The sequence below is a fragment of the Miniopterus schreibersii genome (genome assembly GCF_964146895.1).
Source record: "Miniopterus schreibersii genome assembly, chromosome: 5".
Lineage (NCBI taxonomy): Eukaryota > Metazoa > Chordata > Mammalia > Chiroptera > Miniopteridae > Miniopterus > Miniopterus schreibersii.
In genome coordinates this window covers 28,320,343-28,335,215 of record NC_138106.1, presented here as the reverse complement: position 1 = coordinate 28,335,215, position 14,873 = coordinate 28,320,343, and the positions used below count along the sequence as shown (strand labels likewise).

The 14,873-nt window shown below is 43.0% G+C and overlaps 1 protein-coding gene across 1 annotated transcript in view; it reads left to right on the top strand.

Moving 5' to 3' along the window:
- NCEH1 (neutral cholesterol ester hydrolase 1) overlaps positions 1-14,134 on the top strand; it is a 48,254-nt gene extending 34,120 nt beyond the window's left edge. The window contains exons 3-5 of the mRNA XM_081137938.1: positions 440-509; positions 9,548-9,719; positions 12,407-14,134. Coding sequence (XP_080994064.1) covers positions 440-509; positions 9,548-9,719; positions 12,407-13,024 — 860 coding nt within the window. The 3' untranslated portion in view covers positions 13,025-14,134. The remainder of the gene's footprint in view (positions 1-439; positions 510-9,547; positions 9,720-12,406) is intronic.
- Positions 14,135-14,873: the final 739 nt, after the last annotated feature.

The following is a 14,873-nucleotide window of genomic DNA, read 5'->3' as shown; positions in this document are numbered from 1 at the left end:
GTTTAAACAAAATACCATATTCTTCAAATTGGTGACTTTCCTGAATAGTAGCAAGTGAGGATGTTAAAAGAGAAAAATTTTATGGTTTTAAGGAGAAAACTGCTTATTGGCTGTGGATTTTGGAAAGGCATACATTTAAAGAGCTAATCAGAATTAACTTGTTGCATTTCATATAGTCCATTATGAAATAAATGCTTAGTTAGTTAAAAACACATTCAAATGCAATCTAATATGAATTTCCTGTTATTTTCTAGACATTGCATTTTATCAGAAACTTGATTTAAATTCTGCATTTGTACATGTAACTGTATTAAGGACATATATGTTCACATTTGCTTTTTATTATTAATTACTAAAAGCAATTCACGATTAGCAGAATTTAAGAACAGACAGTATTAAATAACTTGTTTAATAGTGGTTGTTCCTTTGTTTCCTTTAGAAATCAGATATTATGATGAACTGTGTACAGCAATGGCTGAGGAGTTGAATGCTGTCATTGTCTCCATTGAGTAAGTAATTAACACTAGTCATAGAAAAAAATTTCAGAAGGGATCCTGGATAACCATCTAGTTACTTTATTTTATAAGTGATAAAATAGAATATAAAATAAAGGTTCAGAGAGGTGAGGTGATTTTACATGAAGCGATTTCTGATATAACATCATTTCTCGCTTTTTAATGCCTCAAATTATGTCTTTATTTTCATTTTGGAAACTTCTGGAAAAGGAATGAACTGAAATTGAGAGAAATATGCAATCAGTTATCTACAGCATATAAGCATTATCACTGCTTTTTTTAAAACGAAACACCAATCAGCATTATAAGAGAATCTCTCCTACAACCAGGAGTTGTAGAAGTGATTCTCCCGGAGTCAGGTTCTGTAAGTCGGACCTTGTAAACAGTAATGAGTTCAAGGAATCTTCGTCGATGTAGTTATCATTAACATTATTATTAGTCGTATTAGTATCAATATTTTGAGTTGCTTCTACCAATTATTTATTAGCCATCTTTCTGGGAAAGATGTGAATACTTATAACAATTGTGGGGATAGTAATAATACACAAACCATGGCACCTATTCTGTGGCAGGCCTGGTGCAGGTGCTATTGCTCACACTGTCTCTCCTCCTCAGGTCTTTGTCCAAATGTCATCCTTTCAGCTAGGCCTTCCTTGACACCCCTATTTAAAATTGCACCCCACTTTTCCTCTGTTTTATTTTTCTCCAAAACTGTCATCAACATCTGACAGATCACATATTTAACCTACCATATATTTATTGGACTGAACAGAAACAGGCAATGTAAGTTTCACCAAGGCAGGGATTTTAGGGATTTTTGTCTCTTTTGTTCATTGCTGACAACTGTACCTGGAAACATTCTTGGTAGATAGTGGGCATTTAATAAATATTTGTGGGATGAATGAATAGAGTCTTGCTTAATATTCATATAAATCATCCAAGATAAGTATTTTGATATTTTCCACGTAGATAGGAAATTGAGGCCCGAGAACTTAAGTAACCCGCGTGAGGTCCCATAGCTAGATAGTCACAATGCTGGAATGGGGAACTGAGCCAGGTCAAATTGTCCCAAGGCCTGTCTCAAGCCAGTACTGAAGGAAGCCGATAGTGCCGAGAGACCGTGTGGCAGTGTTACGAAATCAGCCACTTTCCGAGCCCTGAGCTTACCCGGCTCTCCCTGGCCCCCTGCCTCTTCCTGCCAGCACCCCTCCCCTTCACGGCACAGCCCCCCCTTGCTCCTAATCCAGACCTGAGACCTAAGAGAATCCTTTTTCTGCAGTCCCCGGGAGGGCTGGTCCCGAGCCATTTGGGCAGCTCTGACGCCGGGGACAGAAGCCTGAGTCGGAGAGGGCGCCGTGGCTGCTGCCTCAGCAGCGGTGCCCCAGCGAGGTCTCTCAGATCGCTCGGGGAAGTGCTGTAATGCAGGAGCCTCTAGTAAATGATGATGGCATCTGTCCTGGGCAGCTGGCCAGAGGAAAGCAGGGGCTGTGGAAGCAGCTGAGCCTCGCAGTGGAGCGAGGCTCCACAGCTTGGGGCTGGGGAACCAGCCTCAGAGCTCCTGCCATGGGTCCCTGTGTAGCCCCAGTTCCTCAGAGGCCTGGGGAAAGGAGGGCAGTGGCCTTGCCTTACTTGGCACCAAGAGGATTCTCCACCCAGGCCTCACCCTCCAGGGCTTCAATATAAGCAGTTGGCAACATGCCTAAGCTCTTTCCCCATGTCCTCCTGTCAGCATCGAGTAAAACGTATCCTTAGGCTAATACTAAAACGCACGAAGATGGATGAGATGTTTTAAAGATTTTTTCAAAAGAACTAAAACATAGAAGGCACTACTTTCACCTTTGATTTTCCATGGGTCCTAATCTAGATGATGTAACTTCCAGAAGTTTATCAGCCGGGAGGCATTGCAGCAGTGGGCAATTGCTATTACTTGTGACTGTGTGACCTCGGGCAAGTCGTTTAACCTGACATGCAACATGGGGTTAGGAATCCTTTCTGTGTGTCTAGAATGTGAGCTGCTGGGAGCAGACATGTGTCTTCGTTCCTTTGGGTCCCCATCACCCAGTACAAGGCTTAGCACATATATGCGTGCGAGGCAACTATACTTTGAGTTAGGTTAATGACTTCAGAGAGTTGTCACGAGAATCAGCTTGAACAATTGAGATAAAAGGGCTTCCAATACCCAAAGGTGCTAGACAGACTGGAGTATTGGTGCTGTAGCTCAGAGAATGGAAAGGTCCAACTGACACACTTATTTACCAACATGTGTTTGGAATTTGCAGCATTTTTCTTGTAGAAATAACGACCTAAGATGCTTAGGATCCAGGCCAGCCAGCCCACAAAGAGCCACATAACCTATGCTCTAGCTGAGGGATAGCCAACATATGATCATGATGTTTCTCTTAGAAAGCGTCTTCAGAGTCCTAACTTGGGAACATAATTCTTCTCACCGCTGTGTCTTTTCTTTTTCTTTTATTCTGTAAATATCTATTGAATTCCTATTATATGCCAGTTACTGTGTTAAATTCTGGTGACATACAATGTGAGTAAGACAGACATCATTCCTGCCTTCATGAAGTTTACATTGTAGGTGAGAAAACAAACCCTGAGCGACTTGTGCTAAGTGTGATAAGTGATGTGAGGTAGATGGTAAGTAGTAATGGAGGCATCTAGTAGGTAAGATGTTACCTAATTTGAGGGTCAGAAGAGGTGTCTAGAAGAAAGTCATATTTGAATCAAGGTCCTAAGGACAAGTAGAACCTAGTTAGACAAAGCGAGCTGGTCATGGAGGTCCAGGTGGTGTCATGAGAGGGCTTGGGAGAAAGGGGAGGAGGCAGAGAACATTAAGGGAGAAAAACAAGAGAGAAGACAGATGGAGGGACTATACTTCTGGCAATGACTAAAGAAAAGAAATAAGGGTAGGTGATCCTGAAAGCCCTTGGCTTTCCTGGGATTCCACCTCCCTAGCAGGGAGGCTATCTGGAGACAGTGCTCCTTATCTTCAGGCCCACGGGAGTGGTGGTGGGGTCACGGCTTTGCTTCATGTGGGGTGAGGCCTTGGGGAGGGTTATCATCTGAGGAAGCTGGTAGGCAAAGGTTGGGGGCCACCCTGACAATGGGATCCCCTCCTGTGAGGCGCGCACCAGGAGTTGGAACTCCTCAGTGCATGTTGCTGGCACTGGCTCAAGGTTCTGGGGACTGACCCAGCAACACAGGTGTAGATAAAGGCCTCAAAGTATAAAAACAGGCCGTGCCTTTACTCAGTAGCTTCTGCAACACTATGCTATTTTACATGATTAATTACACAATAAGTATTTGTTAAATAAATGAAAAACTTTATCTTATAATACCAAAGATACATGGCTGTAGCCTCAGTTATATGATCTAGGAAGGTCCTATTTTATATTCACAAACTTATTTTCATGAAGTTCACTGCAGTTTAGCTATAGCATGGTGTCTTTTTTTTCTTTAACATGGTATCTTTTTATCTGTAGTTTACATAATAGGACACAATACTAGATCCATAAAAAATAAGTGAAAAGGATTTCATTTCTTTTTCAAAATATAAAATGTAAGCCAACACAGGTGGCGTGTTGGATATTGTTAAATTCTATTTAATACATTTTATTTAATTCTATAAATTCTGTTATGTTCTAGAAAGCCTTTATTTGTGTTGCTTTCTTGGATGAAGAAAACAGTTTCAAGTGGTGTTTTGCTTTTAATTAAATCTTGACTACACTCGTAAACTCCCCACGTTATGTGGATGGAGATTTCTTCCCATCCATCAGTGGCAGGTGGCAGGTGGCAGTGCACACCGAGAACCTGAACCCTTTCACAGAGCTGTGAAGGGGAATGTGGCTAATGCAGACAGAGAAGCTGGAGTGCTTACATTAGTTTTCTGCAAACAGAGTTATAAGCAATGGCACACTTACACCTCTTTTTTTTTCACCCATAAAATTAGATGAGTAGAAGTTGACAAAACCACAGTGCTTTTAGGAGGCACAACACAACACACATCTTGAGAAATGGTTGTAAAATAAGATGCTCTGAAAAACAGTGACAGTGACCTAGCCGTGACTTTCCCTCTGCTCCTTTACCTGCGTGAGTCCTGAGCGGAGACATCCTCACGCATCAGTCCCACCCGGGCAGCCCCAGAAGGTGGGCAGACCAAATTCCTAAGGGTTCCCCTCCAACAAGGGAAGATGTGCTCAAAACTTTTCTTTTACTTGGCTCAGGCCAACCTGAGCAAACCCAAAGGCCAGCCTCACAAATAATTCAATACCACAGAAAGATAATATTGTGGCTTCTTTTAAGAAGTAGGTTCTTTTATTCCCTTTACTATCATTAACTTGATGAATCCCTCTTTTTAGACATTTCACTAAAGTCTTTTGGGCTTTGTTTTCTACTAACAAAAACCCACCGGTTTCTTTCTTGTGGTTGGTTTTGGTGTTTTAGAATTTCTAGCGGGGAAACGAGCTTTACAAAAAAGCCAGTGCCGTGGCACAGAGCACCTGGGACTGCAAACCACAGGGAGGCTGCGAAGCCTAGTTTCACCCACGCCTGAACCCTAGAACTATGTTTAGCTTCTGAAATGACAGAGAAAGGAGGCCAGAAGGACCTGGCACCAAGCCTGCTTGGGCTTCTGTAGCCACCTGGGGGAGAGCTCTGGCTCTCAGTTTATGCCAGAGGTGAAAGGGGAGATTTGCATCTGAGTGGGCAGAGGCAGTTAGATAGTTGGGGAATCTGGGAGCTCCCTGTTGTGCACGGAGGTGCACAGGAGTCTTACAGGGTGAATGGAGCATCAAAGAGTCACATCCTTGGAGTGGATCACAGTTCTAGGCTCCATCGCTCCTAGGATCTGGGTGAAGCGCCCTGACAGATCAGTTCTTGTGGATGTTATTCTTACCCCATCAGCCAAGCCTTTGCTAATCTTACCTCTCCCTTGCTGAAGGACTGGTGGTCAAAGCTATAAAAGGGGCCAGTCTTTTTTTTTTTAAAGATAACTTTAAAAAATATATAGATGTGTTTTTATTGATTTCAGGGAGAGAGAGAGATAGAAACATCAATGATGAGAGTCATTGATGGGCTGCCTCCTGCAGGCCCCCTACTGGGAATCGAGCCCAGAACCCCGGCATGTGCCCTGACCGGGAATCGAAGCTCGACCTCCTGGGTCATAGGTCGATGCTCAACCACTGAGCCACACCGGCTGGGCAAGGGGCCAGCTTTGAGAGTAGAATCAGAAAGGAGAGCGCTTGCTCAGCTTTTATGCACAAACCGCGGTGTAAGAACGAAAAGAGAAACTCTCATCCACTCGTAGTCTTTCCACTTTTGCCATTTTAGTGTATGTTCTTTTCACGGAAAGGAAGAAGCTGTCTGTTAAGAAGACTAAATAGATAGATTCTGCCCCTGGAGATGCCCCCAGAGCGCGGTGCGCGGGCAGGGTTGATCGGTTTCACACGGCCCCTCCTGAAGGTGGCTCTGACTGAGGAGAAGAGTAACCTTTTTGTATTCTCAAGGTGAATCTATTGAGCTCCTCTTGGGAGATGGTGAAAAGGGGAAAGAGGAAAAAAAAAGGCCCCTAAAAGGAATGAGATTTTATCTCCCTCCCGCTGGATTGCGCAGGTGTCTGATTTCATTCTAGAATGTCGTGTGTACCTTTCACCTAACTGGCACCACACAAAGGGAACTCGGTGTCCTTGTCCTCCGCGGAAGACTGTACACAGTTGGGCTATTTAGAGGGAGAATGTGCGTTACAATGTCACTAGAACAATAGTGACATTCAAGGCCTCAGCGTCCCTGGGCTTGGAGCAGCTTACGTTTCCCCTCAGCTATGGGCTGTGTGCAGGACGGCCTGGGGCTTACGGAGCAATCTGTCAGGCTTCCCGAGCCGTCCCACGTCCCTGCCACCGTTAATAAAGTGGGTGCTGATTGCTCAGGCAGGTAAGGTACCCACCAAACTGAGTACAGAACCCTGGCTTTCCATCGACGCCCAGAGGGAGTTGAGGTGTCTGTGCTAAGAGCTGTTCCCGGAGAGACTTTGAGGGCTTCCAGGAAGGCGAACGCTACTGTTGGCTGAGCCCCCAGGGGGTTTCAGGGAAGCAGTGGCACTTGAAATGAGACCTAAAGGATGGGAACATTTGATGAGCAGTTGGGGGTGGGGGAGGGCGTATTGGACAGAGCAAGGGACCGGTACACTGGGAACAGGAACAGGGAGGTGCTCAGAGAAGAGCAACAATGTGGCTGGATCCGTGGTGTTTCTGAACCTTGGCTGCCCATGAGAATGACTTGGGGGAATTTTTCATCAAATACGGGATGTTTTGCCAAGGAGCTAGAAATAGGTAGAGTTGAGAAACTCAGAGCTGTGCCTAGAACACAGGAAGCAGAGTCCTTGGAGATGTGCTAGACAAGTAGGTGGGTTAGGAACAATCTCTTTTTTTTAATTTTTTTTTTTTTAACCCTTACCCAAGGATATTTTTTCTATTGCTTTTCAGAGAGGGTAGAAGGGAGAGAGAGAGAGAAAGAAGCATCGATGTGAGAGAGACACATCGATTGGTTGCCTCCCACACACACCCTGACTGGGGCCTGGGATCGAGCCTGCAACCGAGGTGTGCCCTTGGCCGGAATCGACCCGGGGATCCCTCAGGCCGCAGGCTGGCGCTCTAACTGCTGAGCCAAACTGGCCGGGGCATCTGTTTTTAACTCCCTATGGCTTATTACTTTTCTCACCACAGATAGTGTTAGATGTAAAAGGGATAAAAATCTTTGAAATTTTGTTTGGAGGAAAGAAAAGTATGTTATTAAAGATTGTCAACATAAGAAACATCCAAACCTGCAGAGAATTTTTATATGCGTTTATTTCAGCCAAAACTGACAACAGTTGCCGGGAAGCAAGATCTCCAATGATCCAGAGTGGTGCAGTTTCTTTTATGCATTTGGAATTAAGAAGGAAATATAAGAAAGATGACATGAAAGTGGGAGAAAGCAAGGTGTGATTAGATTACAGGGTAGTTAACAAGCTCATGAGGGTGGTTACCCCTTTGAGGGGTATTACTTGTGGCATTTCAAAGGTGTGTTAACCTAGATGCATAAGAACAATGTGGACAGGGCTTGCTTAAAAACTAAAGAAGTTATATGCCTGGGGCATCACTACCCACCACGACTTGCCCAGTTAGGGAATTATGATTTATTATTACAACACCCTTTTTTTGTCCACAAGATGTACCATTTGCCCCAGACACTGTGCTTGGTGGTTTGAGAATATTGTAAAACCATTGAAATCATGAGAGACATTCTAGGGTGTCAGAAATCTGTAGTTTTGAGAATTTACTTGCTTTGGTGGAGTAATGAGAACACACACGCATGATAGTAAAAGGCTGTGAGTGTTGAAGAAAAAATATTTTTAAAGGGGGAATACACATGATTTTCTAAGTCAGTGTGAATTCAGATCACAGCTTTGCCACTTATTAGCTGCTGTAGACAAGTGATACATCCTAGCAGGAATAACATAATTTTTAGAGAGTGTATGCATTTGTTAAATTGATTAAACCTCATTCCTGAATTTACACTAAATTTTGGTCTAGTAGGAGGCATGCACAGTAAGAGATAGGCAAACACTGGCATTGCAGTCATCCATCCTTGCAGTGAGTTGGGAAATTGAGATTATATTTGCTAGAATTCATCAGGTACTTTTTTTACTCAAGAGCTACAATTTTAAAATAAGAAAATAAAAAAGGCAGAATCCTTTTTCAGTCCTTTGCAGGGACATGCTTTGAACAAAAACAGCAGATAAATATATTTATGCATGCTTTCTTTGGCTAAACCATGCATAAATTTTCTCCTGATCCTCAGTTTTCTGTGTCTGTAAAGATATTACAGAACTTTTGTTCCGTCTACTCGTCTGGTCAATTTCAAGCTCCTTTGAGGGCTCATCTTACACTAGGTGACCTGAGACGTATCTAGTTTCACTGCAGTCCCTGGTCTGAGCAAATAGTGTCCCTTCTTATTGAATAAAATTAGAGACTGTTTCCAGCTTGAACAGAGGTAAAAGGAGGGGTGGGCAGATACGTTTTTATGGGCCCCAGGAAGACTTTTTATCATAACCTGTTTGCTTTTAAGTATGCTTATTCTGTTATTTGAACCAGTTGTTAACGACTGATAAGATTTGAGGTAATAGCATTTCTTTTAGTTTACCAATTTTCTCTTTATTCAAAAAGTCACTAAGATCTTTTGTGAAACGTCTGAAAATTTAATTCATGTGTGTGCACTAGTAGAATATGTTCTGACCTCCTAAGCCACCAGGAAAACAGTTCATCATGATATATGGAATCTTGCTAAGACAAAATAGCCTTTATTTTCACAACTTGAGTCATAAAGTGCATTTGTACTTATTTCATTAAAAGAATTAAGAATTCAGTTTGGTAATAATACGGGAGTTAAAATATGGAGACCTCCTCCCAGAATCATGTGAGCTGTCTCCACCTAGTGGACAAAATGGTGCAGTTCTACTCCTTTCATCAGTTATTACTAATGGAATGTATAGCAGCAGCTTTAAGCCGAATGAAAATCAACTGGGGGAAAAACATTTTAGATAGTTACTTGATCACCACAGATGTAGAAATAAGAAATAAATCAGAAAACATATTTTATCTCTTATAAGGCAACCTTCTAACCCAGAGGTGCTGTGAATGGAACGCTGACTTCCAGAAATAAAATCCCAAATCTGTTGTGGTTCTGTCCATATCTCAACAATCAACATCTGCTTTTTACTCTGAAGTTTCATTTTTTGCATTGGTAGTGGTGGTGGTAGGTGTTTGTTTTTGTTTGGTTTGTTTGGGCGGTTAATAGTGAAAAAAAATAACATTACATTTTAGAACAAAGTATTTGATTTGCAAGAAAATGAGTGGTTCATTTTTATATTTATTTCAGTTCCTTTCCTGTTTATTGCTGGCCTCAAAAGAATCAGTGCCTCCTTAAACTTTAAATGGCCTTGAAGACCCAGAGAAGTCCTTAAATGAATACAACTTTTGTCTTCACAGGTATAGGCTAGTGCCAAAGGTTTATTTTCCTGAGCAAATTCATGATGTTGTACGTGCCACGAAGTATTTCATGCAGCCGGAGGTCTTGCAGAAGTATTCGGTGGACCCAAGCAGAATCGGCATTTCTGGTGACAGTGCTGGTGGGAATTTGGCCGCCGCCCTGGGCCAACAGGTAACAGGCTTCTCTGAGGCGCTGGCAGGAGGAGGGCGCATGGTAACATCAAAAAGACCAACACATTCCTCACTACGCACAGCAGAGGCTTAGCCAGGTGGGCTGGTCACCATGTGGCCAGGGTGTTAGGGTGGCTGAACTTGGAGGTGCTCAGAGACCTTTCTGAAGTAGTAGAGGGGTCACTGAAAGCCAAGTCATCTCTGAGTCTGTGTACAGGCCCTGAGTACAGTCAGGACGAGAAGGGGCCCAACATGTTGCAGGCCTGCCTTGCTCCTCAGGGGATGCATGGAAATTAAGCATCTCCTGCTCCTTCTTCATGTTGGACTTCCAAACATGGAAAAGTTTTTATATTTTTTCTTAAATTACAGTTGCTGAGATTGTTTCCTTAGGACTTAGAGCCAAATTTAAAAAATTAAAAAGTGCCTCCCAGTGGTTTTTTTTTAATATGAAAGAAACTATTAAATGGTTCTGCCACTTTAAATGTAATAATAAACCTGAGCTTTACCTTGTTAAATTCTTTGAAAACAGAATTTGGGGCAGCTGTATAAACTCAAAGATAAGTACATTTTCTTCCTGTAATGGATTTGATAAGAGACAAAGTCTGCACTGTGCTAAATTAAACTACAGCAGGCTGGAGGATAGGAGGAAGAGGTAAGAGGTAATCAGTTTGAGATCCTGGGGCCCAATCCAGCAAAAGACTGCTCACATTCTTGGACATAGGTTAAAGCTCTGAATCAACTTTCAGTGGTTATAAAAAAAATTAAAAAATAGTGGAACATCCAGGCACCACTGCAGCCTGCGTATGCATGAACTTTCCAGACTGTGCCCACAACCCATTCAGAAGCAGGAAATATTTCTTCCTTAGGGACCATGCACCTATCCTAGAACTTCCTCCTGATTCCCCTTTCCTGCCACCGGTATCTGTAGCTAATGTAAATTCTTTCAAACAACTTACATCTTTCTTCCCAGAACCCATTGTATGAAAGAGCCTGTCAGCTCCAGGCAGTGGGCATGCTTGTGTTTTCCATCTCGCCCTGCGGCTGGGGGCTCAGACTGCGCGCCCCAGGACCTGGTGCTTTCTCTACTAGCACATGGCTCAGTAAACCTTCTCTTCCAGAAAAGCTTTTGGCCGCAAAGGTTTTGGTTTAACGTACCAAATAACTTATGAATAGCATCTCTGTCTTCTCACCTCCGAATTTTTTGGGATATTTTTTGAGTAGCATCTGCTTTTTTATTTGTGGGGTACCTTGGTTTCTTCCCCTTTGCTGTAATTAAAGAACTTGATTCTCCACTTGACATTGGCAGGTTTGCTATCCACGTGTCCAAATGTGGTAAAAAGCAAGTCTTGGTGCATTGGGGAGGCCTTAAAACCAGACAGAACTGAGAAGGAATCTAAGCCCCCTTTGGGAGCTACAGGGTTCTGGGAAAGACTCTTAACCTCTAATATCGTCTGATTGCGGGGCTGTTGCCAGGACTTAGTGAGATGATGTGTATACAGTTCTGGGCACATATTAATAGTACTGTTTCCTGCCTGGCCAGGCATGGCTCAGTGGTTGAGCATCGACCTAGGACCCAGGGGACCGCAGTTCAATTCCTGGTCAGGGCACATGCCTGGGTTACAGGCTCAATCCCCAATCATCATTGATGTTTCCATCTCTCTCTCTCCGTCTCCCTTCCTCTCTCTCAAATCAATTAAGATACACACACACACACACACACACACACAGAGAGAGAGAGAGAGAGAGAGAGAGAGAGAGAGAGAGAGAGGGAGAGAGAGAACTATTTCCTGATTATTTTCTCTCACTGTTACAGAGCAGTTACAGAGCAGTTACCTCTTTCCTGGGGATGGGGCTCTACAGGCCGGTGTGAAACCAAATTGTACGGCTAAAGTTACCTTGAAGATTGTTGAGTTGCCTGCAGTGAGCTAGTTGCTGTCTTTTAGATGTTTCATGAAAAATCAGTCATTTAAGACACTAGAACTACAACATGAGGCAGTGCTTTCACATTTGGGGGAGGCATCGGGGAACAGGTCTGCTGGGGTGGGGGTCCTTCCCGTCCCCATGTCGAACTCACTCTGGGGCACGTGCTCATTAAGCAGAATGGCGGGTCCATGGCCAGCACTGTGTGAAATCTCACTCTCACCAGCGTGGAGGCTGAGCGCTCATCAGAGGAGGTACCCTGAGGTCCTGCCGAAACACTGGAGTCCTGTCATCTCTTCATTTTCCTGCCCTTCTCCTTTGGAAGAGTCAGACTAGTTTTTTTTCTCCCTAGGAAGACAGTGCCTTTTGGGGCTTTGCAGGGAATCCAAAACTAAATAAGGTTCACACATTGTCCATCCACAATACCCAGTAAGGATGTGCTAAGTGCCAGAGGATAGATAAAAGTAACATATTAATGAGGATTTAAAGACCTGAGAGATGATCTACCTGTGAAGTGTTCACTCAAAATTATGAGTCGCAAACGTCATGCCTTTGTTGGTAAATATCTAGCAGCTTCATCGGGTGGTGGTGGTGGCAGTTGCGGTTGGTGATGAGGAATTACTTGTTTTTTTAAACGACATTAATACCACGCCTGCTAGAAATTTAACAGCTGTCTCCCTTTGATTCCAAGTAACACGTTTTTCAGGTATGGCTTCTGTAAAAGGAACCATGCAAAATAAAATAATATGTTTGTTGCTTCTGTTCCAGTTTAGTCAAGATGCCAACCTGAGAAACAAGCTCAAAGTGCAAGCTTTAATTTATCCGGTCCTTCAAGCTTTAGATTTTAACACGCCCTCTTATCAGCAAAATGTGAACGCCCCGATCCTGCCCCGATACGTCATGGTCAAGTACTGGGTGGACTACTTCAAAGGCAACTATGACTTTGTCCAGGCAATGATAGTGAACAATCACACGTCCCTCGATGTGGCAGAGGCTGCGGCCCTCAGGGCCCGTCTGAACTGGACATCCCTCCTGCCCGCGTCCATCACCAAGAACTACAGGCCCGTGGTGCAGCCCACCGGCGACGCCAGGATTGTCCGGGAGATCCCTCAGCTGCTGGACGCCCGCTCTGCCCCCCTCATCGCGGACGAGAGCGTCCTGCAGCACCTCCCCAAGACCTATATTCTGACGTGTGAGCACGACGTCCTGCGAGACGACGGGATCCTGTATGCGAAGCGTTTGGAGAGCGTAGGCGTGGAGGTGACCATCGATCACTTCGAGGATGGCTTCCATGGGTGCATGATTTTCACCAGCTGGCCCACCAACTTCTCTGTGGGAATCCGGACTAGGAACAGTTACATCAAGTGGCTGGATCAAAACCTGTGAAGGAGTAGAATTTCTAGAATGCTCGTGCCCCTCCTGACCCCTGCACCTGCTTTAGAAAGACATGTATTTTTTAGTCGAGTAATTTCCCCTTGTTACTTGTGAGTTATGGAATCCCCATCCTCTGCTTTATGTTAATTTAATTTTTTTAAAATGCATTTGACTAACCTAACTGCAAAAACATCTAAATCTGGTTCTCCAGGTGGGCCAGTCTCTCCTTGTTGTAGTGAAACTGCTACCAATGCCCACCACTGCAGAGAGCAGGACTAGGAGCTGGAAAGAGCTGTGCCTCCTGCCTTCATCAAGTTCTTTTTAAAAGAAATACGCCCAGCTCTGGATGACACTGTAACCTTCAATGAGTTGAGAAAGTGCAGGCTCTTGTTCCACATGCTAGAGTTTACTTTGAGTTCAGAGCACAGTTAAATGCGTGCACTTGAAGGTCAGTGCTGGGTACCAAGTGCCCTCTGTCCTTTGTGGATGGATGGTTTTGTTTCCTATGGGAATTTTGGCAAAGGTGTTCTAGCAAGGACAAGTTTCTCAAATGACGTTCTTCCTTGAGAGTGTTAATTTTATGAGATAGCTCTCTGTAAGTCCAGTTGGATTATGATGATACTTGAACGTTACTTTCTACCACTATTATTAGAAAATATAAGGCTGCATGCACTGGATGTCTGTACATTGTTAATATTTTTGGTTATGCTATCTCCTAGGGGGAGAACTTTTGGGACCAAATTTATTTAAATTTAGAATAAATTTTCCATGATAGAACAAGTAAAAAACCAAATGAACCAACCTATTGTTTTCATAATGAATACTTCTGACATAAGTTACCAAGAGCAGTGTGTATATATTTGGCATAGTCAGGAAAAAAAAGATACGTTTAATAGCAGTTTAAAATTAGGAAAAATACCTGTAGAGGGTCTAGTTTATTCTTGAAAACTCAACTTTTTCACTACATGGCTTTAAAATGGGGCTATTTTGGGGGATGGATATATATATATATGTATGTGTGTATATATATATAAATAAATGTATTGGGGTTTTTTAAGTTATTTAATGTTAATATATGGAGCTAGACTAGATTTTTCAGAATAAAATCTATAATGAATATTTAAAATAATATTTTTAAAAAACTATCTTAGAATTATATCCATGTGTAATTTTATGGAAAAAGGTAAAATAGCTATTAATACTACTATACATTAGGCCTAAGTATTTTGATGTTCCCATGCATATACAAATTAAGATAATTAGAAACTATGACTCCACCTAGTAAAAAGTCATCTAAGTGTATAGTTTATGGCTTATGCAAGACACACTGCTCATTTCTGCTCTCTATGGTCAGAGGAACACTAGCTCGTATTCTCCCAGGTGAAGGGCATACATTGGCACCTGGTGCCTACACCCTCCTTATCTCCTTCCATTAGGTCTAGACATTGCAACAGCCCAAGTTTAATTTTGTGTAAAGCCTTCACTGCCAGTGGGAACATCTTTGGCATCACAAAAGACTCCAATTCTGATGTGAGTTGAGCACCTCTGCTCTCCTTCCTGCCACTCTTACGTCTCCCCCAGTCCTTACTTCTTCCAGGTGCTGCAGGGAGCTGCAGTCCAGCCAAGTGATGATACAATTTAATAAATGTCTCAGTGGAGAGAAAGTAGAACCTTTCACTCATTTGAAAGATGGGCATTTCCCACTTCTGGTGATGAAATTACAAATAAAAAATTGTATCATTGTTTTTTATTTATTGTATAAGCCAGTAGCATTTTATGTACAAAACAAGTAAATGCAACAGTGTGTGTGTGCCTGTGTGTGTATAAAAATAATCATACAAATTAGCGTGCTAATGTACTC